The sequence below is a fragment of the Exophiala oligosperma genome (assembly GCF_000835515.1).
Source record: "Exophiala oligosperma strain CBS 72588 unplaced genomic scaffold supercont1.4, whole genome shotgun sequence".
Lineage (NCBI taxonomy): Eukaryota > Fungi > Ascomycota > Eurotiomycetes > Chaetothyriales > Herpotrichiellaceae > Exophiala > Exophiala oligosperma.
Window position 1 is genome coordinate 331,536 of NW_015622821.1, and position 21,314 is coordinate 352,849.

At 51.1% G+C, this 21,314-nt stretch overlaps 7 protein-coding genes across 10 annotated transcripts; 2 read left to right on the top strand and 5 right to left on the bottom strand.

The window, feature by feature from the left end:
- Positions 1–585: 585 nt before the first annotated feature.
- On the bottom strand, positions 586–1,589 carry PV06_04267 (40S ribosomal protein S18). The gene is made up of 4 exons (XM_016405137.1): positions 1,527–1,589; positions 1,444–1,470; positions 1,248–1,386; positions 586–1,185 (listed from the first exon to the last, which is right to left on the bottom strand). The coding sequence occupies exons 1-4, from the start codon at positions 1,528–1,530 to the stop codon at positions 888–890; spliced, it is 468 nt and encodes a 155-aa protein (XP_016263343.1). The 5' UTR covers positions 1,531–1,589; the 3' UTR covers positions 586–887.
- A 452-nt stretch (positions 1,590–2,041) lies between these two features.
- Positions 2,042–4,318, top strand: PV06_04268 (uncharacterized protein). The gene has a single exon (XM_016405138.1). The coding sequence runs from the start codon at positions 2,159–2,161 to the stop codon at positions 3,782–3,784; it is 1,626 nt and encodes a 541-aa protein (XP_016263344.1). The 5' UTR covers positions 2,042–2,158; the 3' UTR covers positions 3,785–4,318.
- A 109-nt stretch (positions 4,319–4,427) lies between these two features.
- PV06_04269 (uncharacterized protein) lies at positions 4,428–7,427 on the top strand. The gene is made up of 4 exons (XM_016405139.1): positions 4,428–4,737; positions 4,797–4,889; positions 4,950–5,068; positions 5,122–7,427. Exons 1-4 carry the CDS (start codon positions 4,686–4,688, stop codon positions 7,384–7,386), a joined length of 2,529 nt encoding a protein of 842 aa, XP_016263345.1. The 5' UTR covers positions 4,428–4,685; the 3' UTR covers positions 7,387–7,427.
- A 449-nt stretch (positions 7,428–7,876) lies between these two features.
- Positions 7,877–10,901, bottom strand: PV06_04270. 2 transcript variants are annotated; one of them, XM_016405140.1, is made up of 3 exons: positions 10,427–10,901; positions 9,847–9,968; positions 7,877–9,795 (listed from the first exon to the last, which is right to left on the bottom strand). In XM_016405140.1, the coding sequence occupies exons 2-3, from the start codon at positions 9,908–9,910 to the stop codon at positions 8,615–8,617; spliced, it is 1,245 nt and encodes a 414-aa protein (XP_016263346.1). In that variant the 5' UTR covers positions 9,911–9,968; positions 10,427–10,901; the 3' UTR covers positions 7,877–8,614. The 2 variants fall into 2 exon arrangements, with proteins under 2 accessions (XP_016263346.1, XP_016263347.1); XM_016405141.1 differs by lacking the exon at positions 10,427–10,901 and having other exon boundaries at positions 9,847–10,180.
- Positions 10,902–13,230: 2,329 nt separating this feature from the next.
- Positions 13,231–15,659, bottom strand: PV06_04271 (uncharacterized protein; the record flags this gene model as incomplete). The annotated part of the gene is made up of 3 exons (XM_016405142.1): positions 13,231–14,359; positions 14,426–15,048; positions 15,111–15,659. The coding sequence occupies 3 exons, from the start codon at positions 15,657–15,659 to the stop codon at positions 13,231–13,233; spliced, it is 2,301 nt and encodes a 766-aa protein (XP_016263348.1).
- Positions 15,660–15,837: 178 nt separating this feature from the next.
- PV06_04272 lies at positions 15,838–18,830 on the bottom strand. Of its 3 annotated transcripts, XM_016405144.1 has the most exons (3): positions 18,622–18,830; positions 16,457–18,563; positions 15,838–16,398 (listed from the first exon to the last, which is right to left on the bottom strand). In XM_016405144.1, the coding sequence occupies exons 1-3, from the start codon at positions 18,712–18,714 to the stop codon at positions 16,178–16,180; spliced, it is 2,421 nt and encodes an 806-aa protein (XP_016263350.1). In that variant the 5' UTR covers positions 18,715–18,830; the 3' UTR covers positions 15,838–16,177. The 3 variants fall into 3 exon arrangements, with proteins under 3 accessions (XP_016263350.1, XP_016263351.1, XP_016263349.1); XM_016405145.1 differs by having other exon boundaries at positions 15,838–18,563; XM_016405143.1 differs by having other exon boundaries at positions 16,457–18,830.
- A 265-nt stretch (positions 18,831–19,095) lies between these two features.
- PV06_04273 (uncharacterized protein) lies at positions 19,096–21,194 on the bottom strand. Its single transcript, XM_016405146.1, has 8 exons — positions 20,819–21,194; positions 20,698–20,767; positions 20,608–20,643; positions 20,419–20,551; positions 20,273–20,368; positions 20,145–20,201; positions 19,651–20,095; positions 19,096–19,597 (listed from the first exon to the last, which is right to left on the bottom strand). The coding sequence occupies exons 1-8, from the start codon at positions 20,863–20,865 to the stop codon at positions 19,519–19,521; spliced, it is 963 nt and encodes a 320-aa protein (XP_016263352.1). The 5' UTR covers positions 20,866–21,194; the 3' UTR covers positions 19,096–19,518.
- Between the last annotated feature and the right edge of the window lie 120 nt (positions 21,195–21,314).

The following is a 21,314-nucleotide window of genomic DNA, read 5'->3' on the forward strand; positions in this document are numbered from 1 at the left end:
TGAGTTTGAATGCTACCCCTGTCCTTGTACTTGTTTCTTGCAGCGAAAAAGATTCTGGAAGTCATCAGTAGTGCCAGGTGTTCGGAAGATAACAACGAATCCCACAAGGCTGCCAGAAATAGGTATTGTCACACGGCCGACGAGAAGCAGAAGGGAACGGGAAAAAGATGGACACTCAACACCAATAAAAGATGCGAATCTATTGCTGAGGATTGCTCTTGGCTGGATTTAGTAGTCGATTGTAGCACCCGATGTGCAAATTTCCATGCGAATGACCTCAACATTTAAAATATGGCTGCAGTGGAGTTCATCAGTGCAGCACGGTGGTCGGGCAAGGAAGGAATTCCAGAATGTTGATCCCCTGGTCATCATAACAAGAGGGAGACGACGGTCTAGATACCTTTGGAAGGAAAGCAGTCCCATGGTATAGCTAAGGGAATCTTCAGAGATCTGTAGATTTCAGTAGTCTACAGCGTCCATTGCGGAAGTGTTGAGGGACGATCGACCTTTGAACTACTCCGTATTGGAAGTGGCAAATGCAACTGTAAGCGACCTCTGTGTGACAAGATGGTTGTATCACGATGCCGAAGTAATCCAACTCAATGCTGATGAAAAGAGGCAGGGTTCGGAAACACAACAAAGCCCATCACTCGCAGGAACGAACGAACAAAATTTCCGAAAATCAAGTTGAGGTAATGCCATGAATTTGTTCAAAGGAACCCACTAACCTCGTAGGCTCCATGAGTATTTGTGATATTGTTTCACGAGCCAAGGAAACCCAGCCGTGTCTTTTGTTTTGCTTCACTGCGGAAGAAAGTCGCAATGCTCTGTCGAATGCCTTTATCGAGACCCAACCACAACCGCAAACACCACATGATAGCAATCGCTTAACCCTTCTTCTTGCTGACACCGACAGTGCGACCTCTTCTGCCAGTAGTCTTGGAGTGTTGACCACGGACACGGAGACCCCAGTAGTGTCGCAGACCACGGTGAGCTCGGATCTTCTTCAGGCGCTCCAAATCTTCACGCAGCTTGCTCTCCATACTGTTGGCCAAGACCTGGTAGTTTTTGCCATCGACAATATCACGCTGTCTGTTCAAGAACCATTCTGGGATCTTGTATTGAGTAGGGTTTTGGATGATGGTGACAATACGTTCGAGTTCTTCCGTGGTGATTTCACCGGCACTGTAAATTTCCCCAATCAGCCATTGCTTTAGATTCCTGCTTGATGAAAGGCTCGTTCATACCGCTTGTTCAAATCGACATCGGCCTTCTTGCAAACCAAGTTGGAATATCTGCGACCGACACCCTTGATGCGGGTCAAGGCGTACATGATCTTCTGCTTTCCATCGACGTTGGTGTTGAGAAGACGCAAAATGAACTGGACTGTCAAATTTATCAATTATGGTGGTTCGAAGCAATTCGGAGGCACTTGAGGCTTACAGTTCGACTTTTCGCCGCTGACGAGAGCTGGACACTGTTAGCAAAGAAACCTTGGAGTGGAAGATGAGGCAGCAGTAGCATACACATGGTGGGCAGATCTCTCGTTGAGGTTGTCGCAAAAAGTTGTCGCGAAGAGGATGTCGACAAAGCGCAGACAGATCGTAAAATGTGCAGGCAAATATCAAAATTCTCGGTCTCTGTGTGATTTCTTGGCGAATTACAACACTAGAGCATTCATAGACTAGCGGATGATAACAAATCACGTGTCGAGTTCTTATCTTGCCTGCAAAGTATTTCTCATGTCTGACAAAAACGTCCCTCGGGATTGACAGTGAAGTCTCAGCACAACGTCGACACACAAGGTATCCGTGAATCGTTTCTATGCTAATGTTTCTGAGAAATAGATGCTCAAAGTCATTCCCTAGGCATTCCCAATCTTTGTTTCAACAACGTTTTCCGTTTGTCTGCTAGTGTACAGTGTCTAGAATGCCCATATTGAATAATCAGCACCGTGCGTCAGACATATCCAATATTTGAAACTCGATGAGGTCAGTAGACGGGGCTGGGTTGTCTAGCAACCCAAGGTGTATCAGCAGGCTGCCTCGATTACATGTTCTTCCGGGTCACGCTGCATTCTCATCTCTAAACAATCCCGTATCTCTGCCACCTTCCCCTTCTCCCTCCATCCATCAATCTCAAGTCAATTTAAACCATCATGAAGACCCTCGCCGCTGCCCTGGTGGCAGGTGTTGCCTCGGCTGCTGTCACGCAGCAACCGATGCAACTTCCCAAATCATTCCCAGCTGCCGCGAAAGATGCCTTCAACAATCAGATGCATCACCTCAAAGATGCTCTCAGGGGCCTTACTGCTGAGGCAGCTTCCGTCTGGGACGAAGTGGCTGCCCTCTACCCCGAAGACATGAGCCAAGCCAGCTTCTTCTCCCTTCCCAAAAAGCACACTCGCCGCCCGGATCACGAATGGGACCATATCGTGCGTGGTGCCGATATTCAAAAGGTCTGGATTCAGAACGAGAATGGAGAACAAGAACGCCGGATTGATGGCCAGCTCGATACATATGACCTCCGTGTCAAGTCGGTCGATCCTAGCTCGCTCGGTGTCGACACGGTCAAGCAATACTCGGGATACCTGGATGATAACGAGAATGACAAGCACTTATTCTACTGGTTCTTTGAGTCACGAAATGACCCAAAGAATGACCCAGTCGTATTGTGGCTGAATGGCGGACCAGGTTGCTCCTCTCTGACCGGTCTTTTCCTCGAACTAGGTCCTGCCCGCATCAATGAGAAGATTAAGCTCGTCTCGAACCCGTACTCCTGGAACGACAATGCCAGCGTCATCTTCCTCGATCAACCAGTCAACGTCGGCTATTCATATTCGAGTGGCAGTGTCTCCAATACCGTTGCTGCTGGAAAGGATGTGTATGCTCTTCTTACGCTCTTCTTCGAGCAGTTCCCCGAGTATGCGCACCAAGATTTCCACATTGCAGGAGAATCGTATGCTGGGCATTATATTCCTGTTTTTGCAGCTGAGATCATGTCACACAAGAAGAAGAACATCAACCTCAAGTCTCTCATGATTGGCAACGGCCTTACTGATGGATTGACTCAATACGAATACTATCGACCAATGGCTTGTGGTGAAGGTGGCTGGCCTGCTGTTCTTGACTCACAGTCCTGCCAGGCCATGGATAACGCCCTCCCGCGGTGCTTGTCTTTGATCCAAAACTGCTACGATAGTGAGAGCGTATGGTCCTGCGTTCCGGCTAGTATCTATTGCAACAACGCCCTCCTCGCACCCTATCAGCGAACCGGTCAGAATGTCTATGATGTTCGTGGCAAATGTGAGGACAGCAGCAACTTGTGTTACTCTGAACTCGGCTACATCAGCAAGTGGCTCAACGAGGAGTCTGTCATGAAAGCCCTCGGTGTTGAAGTTAGCGGATACGACTCCTGCAACTTCGATATCAACCGCAATTTCCTCTTCCAGGGTGACTGGATGAAGCCATACCATCGCCTTGTCCCCGATCTCATTGCTGAAATGCCTGTTCTCATTTATGCTGGCGATGCCGATTTTATCTGTAACTGGTTGGGCAACAAGGCCTGGAGCGAGGCTCTCGAGTACCCAGATCACAAGAAGTTCGCTGCCGCGGAAATGAAAGATCTTCGCCTCGATGGTAAGGGCCGCAAGATCGGCGAGGTCAAATCACATGGCAATTTTACCTTCATGAGGATTCACGCTGGTGGTCATATGGTACCCCTGGACCAGCCAGAGGCCAGTCTGGAATTCTTCAACCGATGGTTGTCCGGGGAGTGGTTCTAGATGTGCTTGTTCTGGAGTGGTTTCTATTCAGAGATATAATCTTGAAGACACTTTGCGCTTTGAAATTAAATGATATGTGAGATCACTTGAGCATGGGAGACCATTTGTGTCACAACCCCTTGATAGAATACTATGCCATCTTGCTTTACAAGAGATCACCTGGGCTATTGCATGCAGTTGCTGGTGTCGAGAGCTACCTCTGAGTAGGCAACGTCGTAGTCTCGTTCGGAATACGGAGTGCACAAGACAAGTTAGTGAAGCATCACGATTACGGCGTATCCGTATGAGTATGGCAAATCTCGTATCTGCACGATGATTTCTTAACATGTACGGAGTAAGATGGTGATGTTATGTGTGACGGTCAGTGTCAGATTCTCTCCACGTACTCCGTCCGTATTCGAGTAACGCAGTGGACGGTAGTGCGAAGCTGCGCTCAGCAGTACTCTACGCAGCCACTAGCTAGAAAAGACTTTCCGGCTGCGATGGGGAATTTATTGCTACACGGGACAATGCATATGTAACTAGTGACATGGGTATCTATCTCTATCTCCATGTATCGTAGTCCTTGGAGGCTACGTAAATAAATCTAGTGGCAGCGGAGACCACAGCGTCATCCTTTGTTGCTCTGCTGCCCACTTGGAGACGCTGCCAGTTTCACTCCACCTCTTTTAACCAAGTCACTCACTCACTCAATCAAACCACTCGGCCACGCCTTGTTTGTTACACGCGCCTTATCCTCGATCTATTGCTGTCATCTCTACTGACGGTCGGCCCTCGACCTCGGACCAGTGGCGACCGACTCCGTATGCCAGCGCTCTTTCCCATGTGAAAGAGTGCCTTTTCGCCTCTCGACACCATCTACCTTCGGACCCTGTAAAGACGATATGCAGCTGGCCGTAGTATGGAACACGAGGTTGCTTATGACTTCGAGGACGAAGGCCACTTCTGGACCGGTAATACCGAGCACACACCCCTGCCGTTGAGCAATAGCGATGTCTAATTTTTGCTATAGTTCTTGACGAGACAATCTCGAGAGAATGCGACAACCATGGCACAATCGACGATACTTTGCGATCCTACCTGACCTTGATTGGTGCCTTTCGTGGTATGCTTCCCCTTCACCACTACGAGCCAGGTGCACAGATGGCTCACTTCCAGACTGCAGAACGTCTACAAGCAAGCGATTATGATCTCAGTCGTTGCGCCTTTAAACTACAAGAGTCCGAGCTCTTTACGAATCATGCCGACTATATCCGGAGACAATTTGTCCAATGTCTGATCGAGGTTTGTTGTTGTTGCATCGGTTGGTTTGCATACGGCTAATAGGGTGTGAAAAGGACGACGAGCCACATGTTCTCTTACTCTCTACCCTCTTCCTGATTGCCGATGCCCGAAGCCACGAGCGCACCTACGAACTACTTAATGAAGAGGGTGCATTTCCTCGGCTGGTGGACTTGATGTCAAGCCCAAAACGACATGGCCATGAAGAAATACATAGATCACTCATGGAGTTGCTGTACGAGATGTCGCGTATACAAAAGATCAAGGCGAGTGATCTGGCCCATATCGACGATGACTTCATCAAGATGCTGTTCGAGATTATAGAGCAAGTCTCTGATGATGTCAGCGATCCGTATCACTACCCTACCATTCGGGTGCTGTTGGTACTCAACGAGCAATTCATGGTTGCTGCCCATGATCCTGCAGGAAGCCAGTCAGGAGTACCTCTTACCAACAAAGTGATCAAGGTGCTTTCCGCACATGGCAGCGTGTACAAGACATTTGGCGAGAACATCATTTTGTTGTTGAACCGAGAGGATGAGACATCGTTGCAGCTGTTGACACTTAAGCTGCTCTACCTACTTTTTACAACTCCACCTACCTACGAATATTTCTACACAAATGACCTGCGAGTCTTGGTGGACATATTGATCCGTAATCTCCTCGACTTGCCCGAAGAAGCCTCATCTTTACGGCACACATACCTACGCGTATTATATCCGCTACTAGAACACACGCAACTTCAATCTCCTCCGTATTACAAACGAGAAGAGATCCGAAAATTGCTAGTAGTTCTTGGAGGAGGTCAGTTGCTCGAACAGGGAGATGGACAGGACTATCAGCATCACTGGGGTCATTTTGAGGCTGTCGACGAAACCACCAAGCGCCTGGTGAAGCGCTGCGAAGGTGTGAGTTGGCTTACAGATCCCGAAACGGAACCGCCAGCGCAAGCAGAATCCCCGACGAGCGATGTCGCATCCGACATATCGTCACCAGCCTCGCCCATCAAAGGCAAGCCGCCAGCTCTGCCGGCTCCTCGCAAGTTGAAGAAGAGGAATTCTTCAAAAGCATCCACTTTGACTATCGGTCAATACCTCACTCCTCATCTTGAAGGCGCTCGGAAGTCAAGCTTGAGTATGATGGAAGTAGCCGCACAGCGCGAGAAGCCTGGCGTGATCACCCCAAGCAGAAATCCCACGCTAAAGAACAATCTTCGAGCAGCCATAATGCATAAAAAGGACAAACCTCCGCCCCCACCTCAAGCTAGAAGGTCCGGCTCGTCTAGACCGAAAATATCAGAGCACTCGACGGAAATGGAAGTCGTGATGGCATCAAGCAATGAGGAAGCCCCTGCGAGTAAGCCTGAGGTTCCGACTCACCACCATCACCATATACCGCATCCACCTATGCCTCACCTAAGACATCGCCCGACGCCACCTGTACCCAACGTGGAAAAGGACCATGAGAAAGAGAGGGCTTCAAAATCTCCCGTGCCACCCCCTATCCCATCTCATCACAAAGGGCACTTTTCTCCCAAGAAGCCACCTCCCGCGCCAAGGTCGCGACGGTGGCGGAAAAATTCAGATAACTCGAACGCAGCAAGAGAGCCCGGTAAATTCAACCCCAACTTGCCATCCATTGTGACCACCTCGACTACCGGCCATGAGGTTACTGAGCATAGCCCCTTCTCCCCATCATCTCCACAGGAAAAGACATTGAGTCCACCTAACCTAGACTCGGCTGAAGCCAAGGAGAAAATGGGTGTCAAGGAAGCCTTAGAGGTAGCTCGAGCACAGGCCGTTGATGATGTTACTGAGACCCTGGAGCAAGTTGACCTGAAGGAATCTGCGGACCAAGCCGAAGGGAAACCCAGACCTGCTGAACAGCCCGAAGGCGAGGCTGGAACCGACAGAGTCGAAGAAGGACCGGATGACCAGGAGACAGGCGGCGATACGCCCGATGCCGAAACGAGTCGAACCCGCTCCGAGGATGAGCTAGACCTACCTTTCCACGATGCAAAACAATCACCCTCACACAGTCCCTCGCATGTTTCTCCGTCGCCGACCCCCCAACCGCAGAATCTCGATTCGACGTTCTTGTCCGCGACCAACACTCTGCCGCAACAGAGGGCGGTGCTCACGCCACCCGGCCAGAAGCCTTCCAGGGGAGTCCCTGGGCCTCAATATGCCCTGGAAAGGAGTCCATTCTTGACGGACGAGGAAGAGGAGGAGGAGGAAGAAGAAGTCGCTCAAGAAACCGACGACGGAGGTGTTGTTGTCGTTGATGAGGAGGACAAGCACCATGACGAAAAGAATGAATAGTAATCAGACATGGAGAATAAATGATATCCTTTGTTTCTGCATCCTTCTTGCAAAGTGCGTATTGTGATGTGTATACCAAATCGTGACTCGACCCAGACCGAACCGTGGACAGTGTACGTGATCCACACACGGGTGACTTTTTGAGGTGGTTGCGCAAGGGAAGAGAAAGAGAAGAAGAGAATTCAATGTTTGGGGGGGGGGGTCGACCACCTCGCCTTGGCCTCACCACCATCGAGGGGGGTTATGAGGGCACTTTCCAGTGACGACTTTGAGGCATCTTTTTGTGCCCAGAATGGATGGGAGAACGAGGCTGAGAAGCTCACATAACGACGAGACTCTGGGTCAGGGTGGTGAGCATGGCCTACACAGTACATACCTCTATCTACACAGCGGTACACGGGTGGCCAACTCAGATTCTCCCTTGTATAATAATCCTTACATGGCACAGAACCCGATTTTTGGAACATTGGGGAAACAGAGAACTACAATCTTTTGTTTGTTTGGAATATGATTTCATTGTTGAATGCTGTCTTTTTCTTCCCCCGGATTTTCTTTTTGTAAAGGAGAAAATGAAAAAGAAGCCATGTCAGCTATCTAAGCTAAGCAAATAACAAAGTCACTGTCCTGCTTAGGAATAGGAACAAGAACAACACGAGCTCGCTCGGTGTTGTTGTTGTTGTTGCTGGAACCAGACTTAAAACTGTCCGCTGCTGCTATCCTTGCCATCCCCTTGATTGTTGTTCGTTTGACCCTTGCCGATATCCATACTTCGAAGATATCTCTTTCCATAATCATGTTGTTGGGATGGATGTCTTGTCGAGAATAGTCCAGTCCAGTCGCCCGCCTATTCCAAGACAGGAGAGGAGAAAAATCTCTGGAATTTTTCAAGAAGAGAAGAAAGAAAAGCGAAAAAGAAAATGCCTGATAGCTATGCTGCTGTCCTTGGCAAGCTCTGTGTATTTTGAGGTAGTCTCTACATTCTTTCATGGGTGTAAAAAGTGTGTCGCTGATTCTGCTGGGTATCATGTTGGAAGTAACTCAAGGAAACGCTGAACCCGCCGGGTCACGATATGCCGAATTGACTGGAACGCCGTCGCCATGCTGAAGACCAGCCGCCAGAGATGACTTGTTTTGTCATAATGGAAAACAAAAGGGGAAATGAAGTTCTGTGTCCGGAGTTGACATGGATCAAGAACAAGAGTCTTGTGCCGTCACTGTGAAGCGACGTTCAATGACCGTAGATTCCAAAGAATTGTTCGACTCCGAGAGGACCAGGAGCCTTGTAGGTCGCATCGTACGCTTGGAACAAGAATAGACCACCTGGGTTCGAGGCAAACGCAGATCTGAGGCCACTGACCGCAGTCTGCTGGTTGGCAGGTGAAGGAATGGCATCTCCGTTGGCTTGTCCTTGCCATGGCCAGCCGGATTCAGTAATGACAACACTCTTGCCGTTGGCGATAGCTGCAAGTTGTTGACTAATGTTGGACACATATGTGCCTGCTTGGTCTGCATTGGTATTGACATCAAAGTATGCGTGGGCGTTGGCAGCGCAGTAGTCGGAGTTCTGGCACAACTGAGGGTATCTCAGCAACTGACTCCAAACATCGACTGTGACAACGTTCTTGGTGTATCCGGCAGCAGAGAGCGCGGCCCGAGCAACACCAAGGGCTGCAACCACTGCGTTTGGATCTCCACCATTATTGACAACCTCATTACCGATGACAATAGTGTCGACCGAAGCCCAATTTCCAGTGAGAAAGCCAATCAATGTTCCGATGTCGGTTGCAACATTGGTGATGGTGTTGAGGCCGGCAACAAGTTGCATGTTGGCCGCAGAAGCAGCTTGGGCAACCGGGCCAAGATCGCAACCAATGTCGTAGACTCGCACCTTGCTGAAGCCCTGGCCAGCTAGGAAGGCAAAGTCGCTACTGATTTGGTCCTTGGTCTTGCAGCCAGAATCAGTGATGAGTTCGTAGCAGATACCAAAGCCACCACCACCAGCCGAATTGTCGTCATCACCGGAAACGCCACTGCTGGTAGTAGAACTACCAGTCGCTGGGGCCTGGGAGGCTGATGTAGGGGCAGAAGTGACAGCTGGGGATGAAGACGTAGTGGTGTCGACAGAGCTGAAGCGAATCGATGCGGATGTCGTTGGCAGTGGTGCGGCATCAGTGGGAATGACTGAAGATGAGGCAACAGTATTGGTGTCGACTGGAATCGGAACACTGGTGCTGACGGTCTCGCTTGGTGCCGGTGACTGGACGTGACCACGGTATTCAGTGGAGATGACGTTGCCGAACTGATCGACCCAAACCACGGCATTAGGAGCTGTGATGGTCACGACATCAGTGATGGTTGAATAGTAGGTCTCGAGGTGACGAGCTGCATGTCGATGTTTCTGGTGGCCAGCTGCTTCTGTCGTTAGCCTTTTGTTCGCTTGTTCTTCCTTTGTGAACTCACCATGCGGAACAGCCAGTCCAACCTGAGCACACAACGCGGCAGCGCCGAGATGGATAGCCTTCATGGCTGAAACGACGAGGTAGATTGTGGCGTGGTAGAGCTGTTGAAAAGAGTGTATGAACCTATATGACCGAATAAGGAGTGAGCGATGGTATTACTACCGACCGGCGGTTTATGGGGGAATTTGTGGTATAGTGCACGTGGCCCGGGGCATTAGCCTGCAAGGTCGACGGGGAGATAGAGGGTGTTGTCTAGTGCAGCGGTGTGGATCTTGTATATGCAGGTGGTCGAGGGTTTAATGGGAGATTGCGGTTGGCCCATGCGCTGTCATTTCTGGCTCAGATGCGATCGAGGTGTCTTTGTTCACCTGGACGACAGGGGATAAAGCACAGACAAAGAGGACGTGGTCCAGGTCGTCATTGCCATCGCCGCTTCCGGTCATGAGGAATTTTGCAGGTGATGCGACCAGTTGTGGTGGTGGTCGTGAGCGATGGTCAGATCGGAGGAAGCCGCAAACGTGGACACAATCACACTTCGGAAGTGTCGATGTAAACAGAGAAAAACAGACGCGAAGACTTACCGAAAAGAAGATCAAGGAGCGACGGATAAGGAGCGATGAAGAATTGATGGCTGGTAGAGAATGGCGGACGTGGAGGAGTGAGGGAATTGGGTTGTTGAAAGCGACGTAAGGAATGTTGACAGGTATGTGGGAGGCGTTGGCGACGACTCACCACCTCGCCTATATAACAGCATGGTGAACATATCTTCACTGCTCATTGCACCTTGGCGCGAATGCGTACGTCATCCGATGGGTGACAAGGAGATGGGTTTCTGCGGTTATATATGGGCAGTGTGTGAAGTGAGGGTGAAGACCGTTAAGATGACTCCGTGAGTGACAAGGCTGTAACGTGGCCATGAAATCGATCTGAAAAGAAAGGAGCCCACTCGCCCATGTTCCCTGTCTCATGGTATCGCGTCAGTAAGATAAGGCAGCGCCCAACCTGTCACCCAGCTGTCAATGACAAGTCTCTGGACACGCTGCCGTTGACTGGGGGCAACGGTGCACAGATCAGAGTACCCAAGTATCCAAGACCTGGGCAACATTTTCACCCGCATACAGTGTACCTGATGAGATCAAGATGGAGTCAACTGCTTCGAGACTCTTACAGTTGTTCTGAGTCTGCGTGTTCAAAAATTCTTACTGCGCTGGTATGGGACGTTGCCGTGACAGAGACACACAGCACGCGCATTTCAGTCATCTTACCGTCACCTTACCTTCAGAGGTAGAGTTGGGCCATCACTGGTCCAATCCTCAGACTCTGCTCATTGTCTCGGGAACAACTGATCTTGGAATCATTCGTGTCTCTCCTCAAAGAGAGATTGCAGAAAAGAAAGGGGTAGAATCAGACTTTTTCCATGGCGGCACGTGTAATGAGGTCTTGGGGGTATTACGTAGTACGACGAATACGAGTACGAGCATGGGGGACGAAAGTATCTCACCCAGCTCATCAGTCTTATCAATCTCGACAACCTCCTGGTCTACTTCATTCATTCTCATCTGTCTCTGTACATGTCAATCATAGACCAGGTACCTCAAGTACGGGCCTCGTCACTCTCGCGAACAAAAGGAACTTTGTGTTTTCTTTGGGCTCTTGCTAGTGACATGCAAGGCGTATGACCACCCAGTATGAGAGCAGGTAGGGAGAGCCAACCACATACGTATTTTCTGCCCACTCGCGAACCGTGTGTCGACGACGAGCTCTCACGGTTCAATCATGACCGTCTTTCCGATTCCCGTCCACTCGGCCGCGGCGTCCAGCGCCTCCTTCCACTCCTCCATCTTGTACACTTTCGGGACGACGAGATCTTTTCCCTTCGGAAACAGGCCCCTCTCCATCATCTTTATGAACAGGACAATGTCGTCCCTCTCGTACATCAGTTTCCCCTTGATGGTGATGTTGAGCGCAATGGTATCCCAGACGATCACATCCTGGATGAATCCCATCATGCTACACCTTCCGTTGCGCCTCAACGACTGAATGGCGCTCTTCAGATGGGTCGACCTGTTCGCCCAAACGGGTGTCAGGTCGACGACGGCGTCGACAGTACCAAACTTTCTCAGCGCGGCAGTGTCCGTCTCAAACTCCCCGGACATCTTGACGGTTTCGATCTCCGCTCCCGGTTTTCCTTTTCGGATGTGCTCCTTCAACCTCGCCAGTTCCTTTTCGTTCCTACCCATGGCGATGACCCTCGCTCCCATAGCGATGGCCACCTGGACGCCGGCTCCCCCGAACCCTCCCGTGGCCGGTGAAACGACGACCGTCTCCCCCGGTTCCACCCTGATGTCCCTCAGCCCTCCAAACGGCACGAGCAGGTACATCATGTACATCAACTCGCGGGTCGTGTAGCCCAAGTCCCGACAGAGCCTGTCCTCGTCCAACCGGAAACAATTCTCCAGAGGGGCCTTCATGTATTCGGCAAAGGCTCCGTCGCGCCACACGTCGCTGCTGAGTTTCCGGCTCGCCTCGTCGACGCCGTCGTGGATGGCCATCAGGAACAACGAGTCCGGGTTGTCACGAGCGTGCACGACGCAGTCCACGTAGACGAGCTGGCCCGGCTTCAACACCACCGCGTCCTCGCCCACGGCCACGACCCGGCCGATGGCGCTCAACCCTCCCACGATGGGCTTGGGGAAATCATAGTGTCGTTTCCCGTTGTAGATGTCGCGGTGGTACGAGATGACTCCGGCCTCGATGACCCGCACCACCACGCTCCCCGGACCAGGTCGCGGCGTCGGGACCGGCTTGATAGAAAACCCTTCTTCGAGTGTTTCGAGAACGAGAGCTCGATGATGGCTTGGTAGGGTTGTTGATGATGACGAGGATGCCGCCATGGTTGTGCTTTTTTGGACAAAGTATACACACGGATGATGTTGAGTGAAAATATATTCTTGCTCCTAGAGTTGTACCGAACACGAGTTTTAGGTTGTAGAGAAATGAAGGCGGAGAGCTTCTCTCTGCCTTTTATACATACTGCTCTTTAAGCCGCTGCGTATACTCCGTCTCTTCGGTATACAACAACGTACCAAATCCCCGCCACGTGATGGAGATACTGTATGGGCACTCTGTACGGAGTAGTGGCCGCCTCCAAATCCCGCTCCGCGCGGCTCGGCCTCAGCCGCTGACGGGGCTGTTATCGGTGGAGTTCTCGACAGAGGTCGGTTGGAAACAAGAATGAATACTAGGAATAGAAGATCAAGGTGGTTTACGGTCACTTCTCGAGGCCGTGGCCATAAGCGTACCTACAGATATCCACTACGTCAGTCCTACTTGATATGATGGCACTGTAAACTAAGATGGTGCGAACGTGCCCCCATCCTTCATCTCAACCTAAAGAAGGAGGCAACACACCTTCCATGTCCAACTCTGGAGGTATGAAAAACAAATCATCCAGATTGAACAAACCGGATCCGATCGAAAAGGTATCTAGATCGAATCCATCCGGATCAAAATCCTCCGACAGGCCGCCGCGACCGTTAGATCCAGCCTCGACGACGACTCCTTCAGCAGCCGCCCTCTGCAGGATGAGAGCATAAGAACTCTCCAAGCTTTCCTTTGCGCTTTGGGCCAGTTGTGCCACTAACGTAGTCGACGACGACGACGAGCACCCACGCGCCACCTCGGCCTGACGCATGGCCATGCTCAATTTCATATGAAGCTTCACATTCGTTTCTCCAAGGCGGATCCTCTCCGCCGACTGTCGAATCGCCTCTCGCAACGCCTCGATCAGCATCCTTCGATAAGGTCCAAAAGGGGGTACCTGTCCCTGTGGAGCAAAAGACACCACTGGTAAGGGGCAGGCTTGCTCTTCAACGTCCAACAATAATTCCAAAGCTACGGCCAGAGACGCGTGGATCATGCGGTTCTTGAACATGCCCGCACCCGTCAGCACGAGACGCGAGAACTCGGCGTTCTTGGGTAGTGGGGATAGTATGGCCATGGCGGCGTCGAGGCTCATCTTTCGGGCAAAGTAATAGAAGGGTTCATTCCGGGCTCGACCGGCGAGGGGACGATGAAGATGAAGTATAAATCGCCGCAGAAGAAGGTCTGCAAAATTACTGTGGAAGGAAGCGACATCGGGACTGACGGTCCTGAGAAATTGTGCACCACAGTCTCGGCAAGCGTTATTGATCGACGTGGTAAGAGTGACAAGTTCGTCGTACGACATCTCTGGCATGCCCACTCGTACCAAACCGTTCATGCGACGGGCGATTTCCAACCTGGGCCCAAGCGATTGGAACAAGAAACGCTGGAGAGATGAGTCCGTCGTGGCTGTTGTAGGTTGTTCCCGGAGTGACTGGCTCTGGTCATCAATATCTTCGTCGTTGATGTTGGAAGGACCAGCTGTGTCGAAGTCATCTAATGATATGCTAGGTGACACTCCAGCGTCCAAGGCGGCTTGGACATTCAGTTCCAAGATGGTAGCCCAAAGCCTTCGACGGGTCTCTCCTTCACTGGGTTTCAACCACGTTAGATTCAGTCAAAGGGGTACGATTCTGTTGACCTTTGATGAAACTTACAGTATACCCATCTTCTTGAAATGCTTTGGATCTCTGTGTAGACCCATTTGCATTGCCATCCGGACGACTGTCCCCATTGATATCCAAACAATGTCTCCCCCAACGGCAAGAGCCTGCCGAGCCAGTATAAGCAGGCACTGCACCTGTAGACTATCGATGCTGATCCTGTTCTTTTTCACGGGTCCACACAACCAGTCTTGCGCGGCGTACAGCCATTGACGCGCCATTGAGTAAGTGTCAGGGTTGTCAGTGGGATCCCGGTGAATGACAATCCCAATGGCCGCAACGAGCTGAATCTTGAGTTTGACGACAGTCTCAGCTCCCAAAGGGTCACTCCAATATCGCTCATATTCGTTCCAGAATGACGGGACGTGGAGTATACGAAACACAGATTCGAATCGGGTGATGTACAAGTGTACCATTTGATCTGCCATGTCTTTCACGATTGTTGGGCTCGCTTGCGGATACGATGAGCACCTACTCGGTTGAACAGACTTGATCCTATTGGAACATAGCTTGCATCTTTGAAGAAGGGAGCCAATCTCCCACTTCAGTCGTGCAAGACCTTCATTATCTCCAGCATTTCCAGACTCGGCGTTCAGGATTGCTGCTGTCCTTTGGAGCTGTTGAATGTTAGCAAGGAGTGACCAAGGTATAGGCAAGTAAGCTAGTCGATACAACGTACGTCAAGAGTAGAATTCGTCCAGTGGCTCTGACCGAATAATCTGGATTTGTTCAAGATGAACCTCCCTTCCGGTGGGCCATGGGTGACATCGTCTTGGGTGGCATTCGAGGTTTCCTCTCCGGGATTTGAAGATCCCGCAATACCACGAGACCCCTGGACAGAAACATGTACCTCTGCCGCACGCCCAGTAGAACGAGACGCATCCGAGGAGGGACTTGGTCCTGTGGTAGAAACAGTCGGCCGAGGAAGCATATCACAAGGGACATCTGCACGGACATTAGGAGTGCGTCCATGGACGCTTCGACCGCCAGGGGGAGCACGATCGTTGACGTTTCGTCCGTCTTGAGCTGATCCGTGGCCGTAATGACATTGTTTCTTGGAAAGCACACAATGGCCGCACGGTTCCGACAGGTTGCATTTTACTTTCCTCCGTCTGCACTCCTGGCATGATCTTGCTGGCCGGCGTCGTTTCCGCGGATTCGGCTGGACGTTATCACAATTCTCCGGCGAACCATCGACTTGGAGAGATAAGGGTAGATTTCCCGTCATCGACGGCGCATGCTTTGTCCCCAGCGACAAGGTGTGAAATTGTCAAGAGAACTCCGAGGCCGAGTCCGTGGACGTAGTGTAGATCGAGTACAAGTAGTTGTCTCGTTTCCGAAATATAATTGGTATTCTCGATACCTCCGAACGGAGTATGGAATTGTTATCTCCGAAATATACCTTGTGGATACTCCGTATATGTAGTACAGTATGCTATGCTGGACAAACGAGTCCTTACAAGTGTAGTACAAGTGTCTGCTTTATCTGTCAAGTATCCTACATGGAACAATGTGCTTCGTCAAATCTATACGACGTTATCGTCACTCGTAATAACCCTGGCCTCACACCTGCTCGATTCGAGAGCATAATGGCCAATTTCTTGTTATGCCAATTTCGCCATAAACGCCCCGAAATGTCCCAGTGCTCCTTCATCCGACGTGTCATGGAATGAAATGGCCGAAATCCACATTGACTGATGCCTCTCTGCGTTGTCCTGTGATGAACGACGATCCCTCGAATTGCGCCTAGCCGCCCCTTTCACCAAAATCCCTGGCCCACTGTTCAAACTCTTCCAGACCTTTCTTGCTCACACTTGGTCTGATGCTAGCCAAACTGGCTTCAAAGTCCTGCATGTTTATCGGTCGTATCTGCTCCTTAGGCGTATATAGCAGTGCTTCCCCGAGATTTCGCAGAGGTCCCATGGCCGCATCTTTCGCAAGAGCTGTAATATCCGAGCCCGAATATCCTATGCAACAGGTCAGTCCAGTGTACTATCAAGAACGGATGGTCTGTTTCGTTCTTACCGTCGGTCAAGCGGACCAAGTGACTAATGTCTTCCGCGCTCAAATCGTGCTTCTGATGGCCCAGCAATGTCCGAACCTGCGTCTCTCTTGTCTCCGCCTCAGGTAGTGGAATGTATTGCCGTCGGACGAACCTTCGCCGAGCTGCTTCATCGATATCCCACGGGCAATTGGTTGCAGCGAGAACCAGCACCCTGCTAGCATCTCCAACTGTCGTGTCTCTGCCAGCTGCAGCTCGTTGCAGATCAGACCACTGTATTAAGAACTCCGTTTTGCTCCGCCTTGACGCTTCGTGTTCGCTTGAGCCACTCCTGGCGCTGAGAAGAGAATCAATCTCGTCTACGAAAATGATACTTGGAGCAAGGGCCTTTGCCAAAGCGAATAAAGCCCGTACTAGCTTTTCGGATTCACCATGCCATTTGCTAGTGAGGCTGCTGGCACTGATGGCAAAGAAGGTGCTCTTGCTCTCGGTTGCCACTGCTCGCGCCAACATGGTCTTGCCTGTTCCCGGTGGTCCGAACAGCAGCATCCCGCGAGCAGGTTCTCGCAAGCCCATAAAAAGGTCAGGTCGTAGGAAGGGATACACTACTGCCTCCTTCAGAGCCTTCTTAGCCGCATCGAGACCAGCCACATCTTCCCAGTGCACCTCGTCGCCCTTGACCACGATCTCATTGAGAATCTGTTTGGCCGCAGCTTCGTCGATCCCTTTTGGCAAGTTTTTCAGTAGCTTTACCCTACGCTTCTCTTGGTCCGATCCAGCGCCATCATCGTCCAATGACTCGGCGTCTGTTGAAGGCGGAGTGATGGTCTTTGCACTTTGCGTCCGGGTGCCCTTCGGTCGGACCGGCGGGGCTAGGCTACGTTTTGAAGCATCATCCTCGCTGTCCGACTGCTCTTCCCGCCGTTTTGGAGATCGACCCCGGACCTCGAGCGAAGTTCTTGAGCTAGCCACAGGTTTCCGGAATATGCCCGACGAGCTCTCCCCAGTGCTTGGTCTCTGATAGGCCTTCTCAAGAAGACTGTTGGCAAGCGGCTGTGGAACCTTTTGTGGCCGCAGAGGATACTCCTTCCGGTAGGCGAGATCTGGCGGTCTTGATGGAGCGATGGGTGATGCTGTCCTTGCTTTGGAGATAGACGGTCCTGGCACTGATCCGTGTGGTGGTGGTTGGGGTGGCTTCTCAGGCTCGATGTCTAGATCTATTAAGTCGGGCACCGAAGTTGATGTCAGTTTTAAGCTCTCCATCGACTTTTGCATAGTCGAACTTGGGTAGCCCGAGTTTGTGAGCTCCCGCCATGTGTGAGGTGGGATAATATCAGCAGGGTTGGGATGGGATCTGCGATGCTCTTCTGAGCGTGCCGCAGCCTCTTGATCAATGCTTCGACGAGCAGCCGTGGCGCTCAGTCTCGCCTCGATCGTCGGGTCTGACTCCGGCCGCGGACTCTGTTGCGAACTCCTGCGCGGCTGCGACTCCCACGCAAGGCCAGCCGCTCGCATTGTGTCCCCTTGTCTATCACGATTCGGTGCCGACCGATATTTTCTAAATCCCTTCTTTTCGGGCCGTAAAGTTGTTCTCATTGTTTTCCTGGCATGGTCAGGGCTAGGGCTTCTTGACACTTTCGTTGTCGGCACGGGCAATGAAGGGGGGTACCCGATGGGCGAGGCACGTGGGTACTGTGCTGGTGAGTTGCTCGCAGTTGTTTCGCTACTTCGCGCAGGCCTGAGTGGTGGTCGAGAAAGTATCGCAGGCGTAGCTGTTGGAAGTTCTGACATTTGCAACGGCGGTACAGTCATATCGCCTAACCACTGCGGTCCTGGTCGATCTTGTGGTGTCTCTGCATCGCCTCTGTGTTTCTCGAGACGTCTTCGGCCACTACGTTCTGATCTGTCCTCCCTAGGAGTTGTCCTGCCAACCTCTTGCCGGCTCCTCTTGAGCGTTTCAAGAAGATCAACTCGTTCTTTACATTGTATCTCAAGTTCTTTGAGGGAATCGAAAAGCGCTCGTTCGGTCTCGGACTTGGGTGCATAATTGAGTGGCAGTTTGTAGGCTTTGTAGTAAGTTATTTGATCCAGCGCAGACTTCCAAGATCGAAGCGCTTCTGCTTCATTACCCTGTACGGAACATGAGTAAACCTCCAAAGTTGTGCATGTGACCGCAAAGACTTCATACCTGGCCCTCAAAGAACACGGCGGTCGAACATTGTAGATAGGATTCATCGTAGGTTTTCTGCATGGACGAGGCTGGCTTGCTCCGCATCATCATTGCTTGTAGAGATGCAGAGTAACATGCTCACGACAGCATTTAAGAGAATCAAGTGCTAGCAGTGGCTGTCGCAAGGGTCTGAGCCTCCAAGATGGGTGGAATCGCTGTGAGGTTAGTTATTGTTCAAGGCGAATGAGGCACACTGCAACAACACAGCCCAGAGGCACATTGTGGTTCCACTACGTCACCCCCCAAAAACCCAGTGCCTATTATCCGTTGGCCTGGATTCCTAAGGCCAGCAATATCCAACGACTCGAGTCATCAGTTGCACAAGATTTTACATACTCACAGTGTCACTGACTCCGAGGTTAGGCGGCGAAATTATACGGGGTTGATGGAAGACTGGAACACAACTTCTGGAAAACAAAATGGCCAACAAGATGCATCGCAATGGTATTTCTCATTGCTGTTCAGCTCGTCTACATGGTGAACAAAGCTGAAGACGTTACCGACCGTCGAATGTTTTTTTCGATAAATATACAGTGATTATCCAAGCTCATACAGATGAGCTGTCTGACAAGACATGCATCATATCTGCGACTCTTTTCCCTCTTTCCCGTGGTAACGCCTCTCGCATGCAAAAATGGCCTACCGAGACTTTGTAACCTGTTATGCTCCGCCGAAGAAAAGCATCAACCAGGCCATGCTCGAAAACAGAATCAGTGCTGATTGCCATCCCCCCTCGCACCGAGTCGGGTATCTTCATAGTGGTGATGATAGAGCGCTCCGAAACCGGAGATTCCACGCCGTTTTAGGGCCACCAAGATTTCGCCTCTGAGAAACGAATCATCAAAAAGGAGTGCTTCACAGGTTGCTAATATGTGCCTCATGTTCCTGTCGTAGTGTTCTTTTGAAATATGCCTTTGCCATCTCGTATGATGACCTGCCAAGTGTCAGTTATAATCAAAGTGTTCATGGACAGAGAGCAACACATACCAGCATATTGCGGTGCTTGGCATGGTGCTGATAATTCGCGGCCGCCAACCCCTCATGAAACCGCTCCAGCCAAACTCCTTCTTAATGATGCCAGCAGCATTGAAAATGCCGCGTACATTCCGGATTTCGGCCTGTTGGCTGAGGCCTCGTGTTTGTAGCAGTGTCTTGATCACATCGAGGGGGGTAGTGATGCCGGCCGCAAAAGCGCCGGCTAACCCACCAGCAACGCAGTGGGTAATAGGGTCGTATTCTTTCCGTGGGTTCATAATTTTCGACAGCGACTCATATGCCATAAATTGCGTCGCCGTGAATGGCACCGTCATACATAGTGTCGTAGGGTACGATATGTAGAACGCTGAAAGACCTTCCGCACGAAAGACTGAGCGGGCGCACTGCATTATTGATCGATACGATGACCCATGCACCTGCATTCGCTGTTTGATCACTGCCGGACAGTTAGCTTTCCGTGGAAGCGAGCAGGAATTTGATCGCACCATCAAAAGGGTTCATCAGAGCGTCACTGGCGATCGTAGCACAAGCTCCGCTCAGAGCTATGAAGCCGTTAGTATCCCACGATCCTATTCAAAAACGCTGCGCCGTAGTTCGGCCGCAAAGTGCATACCTGCAGCAGCAGGATGATGTTTTCCATCTGCTCGATTTCCTCCGGCCATCTCTTTGACTACTTCGTAGGTGCCGAAATAGACTGCATGAGCAGGACCTGTACATCGAGTCAGTACCCATTCCCATCTCTTGAAATATTTTACACACCTGCTCCGACAATGACACTTGTTACGCCTCTCCATAGTGTCCGTAAGCCTTCGAGCCGATATATCGTAGAAACAGCGTGAGAGAGTCCTGTATATAAACCGCCGGCCGAGGGATTTATGATCTGCATCCGTGTCTATGAGGGAAAGTCAGTGGGTGACTGTAATGCGGCCACTTGTGATGCTGGCGTACCTTCATCAAATCGACCGGATACATCACCGTGTGCTCCTAAAAATTCCAATCAGTCATGCTCTGTGTCCTAATTTCCATGATTCTCCATACCGCAATTCCAGCGAAGGCACCGGCAAGCATGTTATGGCTGAGGCCATAGTTGGGTGGTAGAGCTTCGTAACTGCATCTATGTCAACATGCTTTCCCCAACGTTCCGGTTCAGCCAACATACTCAAATTCCTCACCAGGCACGGCATCCGGACTGCTCGACGCAGTCATATTCTCCGCGGTCAGAACCGCCGGGAATTTGGCTGACGTCGCCACGATTGCAGATGTTCTTTCGCTGTTTGATGAGACCGTCAACGAGCAGGTGGAACGGTCGTCTAGGAGGGAGTGTGAAGGATACGATGTCTGCCAGAGGCAAGTCGGGATTGAAGAACACCTCAGTGTAGATGGGAATGGCGCGGGCAATGGTAAAAAAAAGTAACCGGAGCAAATATCAATCTGAGCGAGCAAGGGCGAGACCTTTGCGCAGACAAATTGTTAGACTGGGGGGCGTTAGCTAAAGTGACGGGCTGGTTAATGACGCCGTGGACCCTCCAAAGGACCTAGGTTAGGTATCAATAGGCAGGTAAGTACCCTTAACTCGCAGGCCTCCGCAGTTCCGGGCAAAGAATCACTGGCCTCTTAAGCTGTCCAGCATAATTTTTGGACTCTTCAAGTACTTC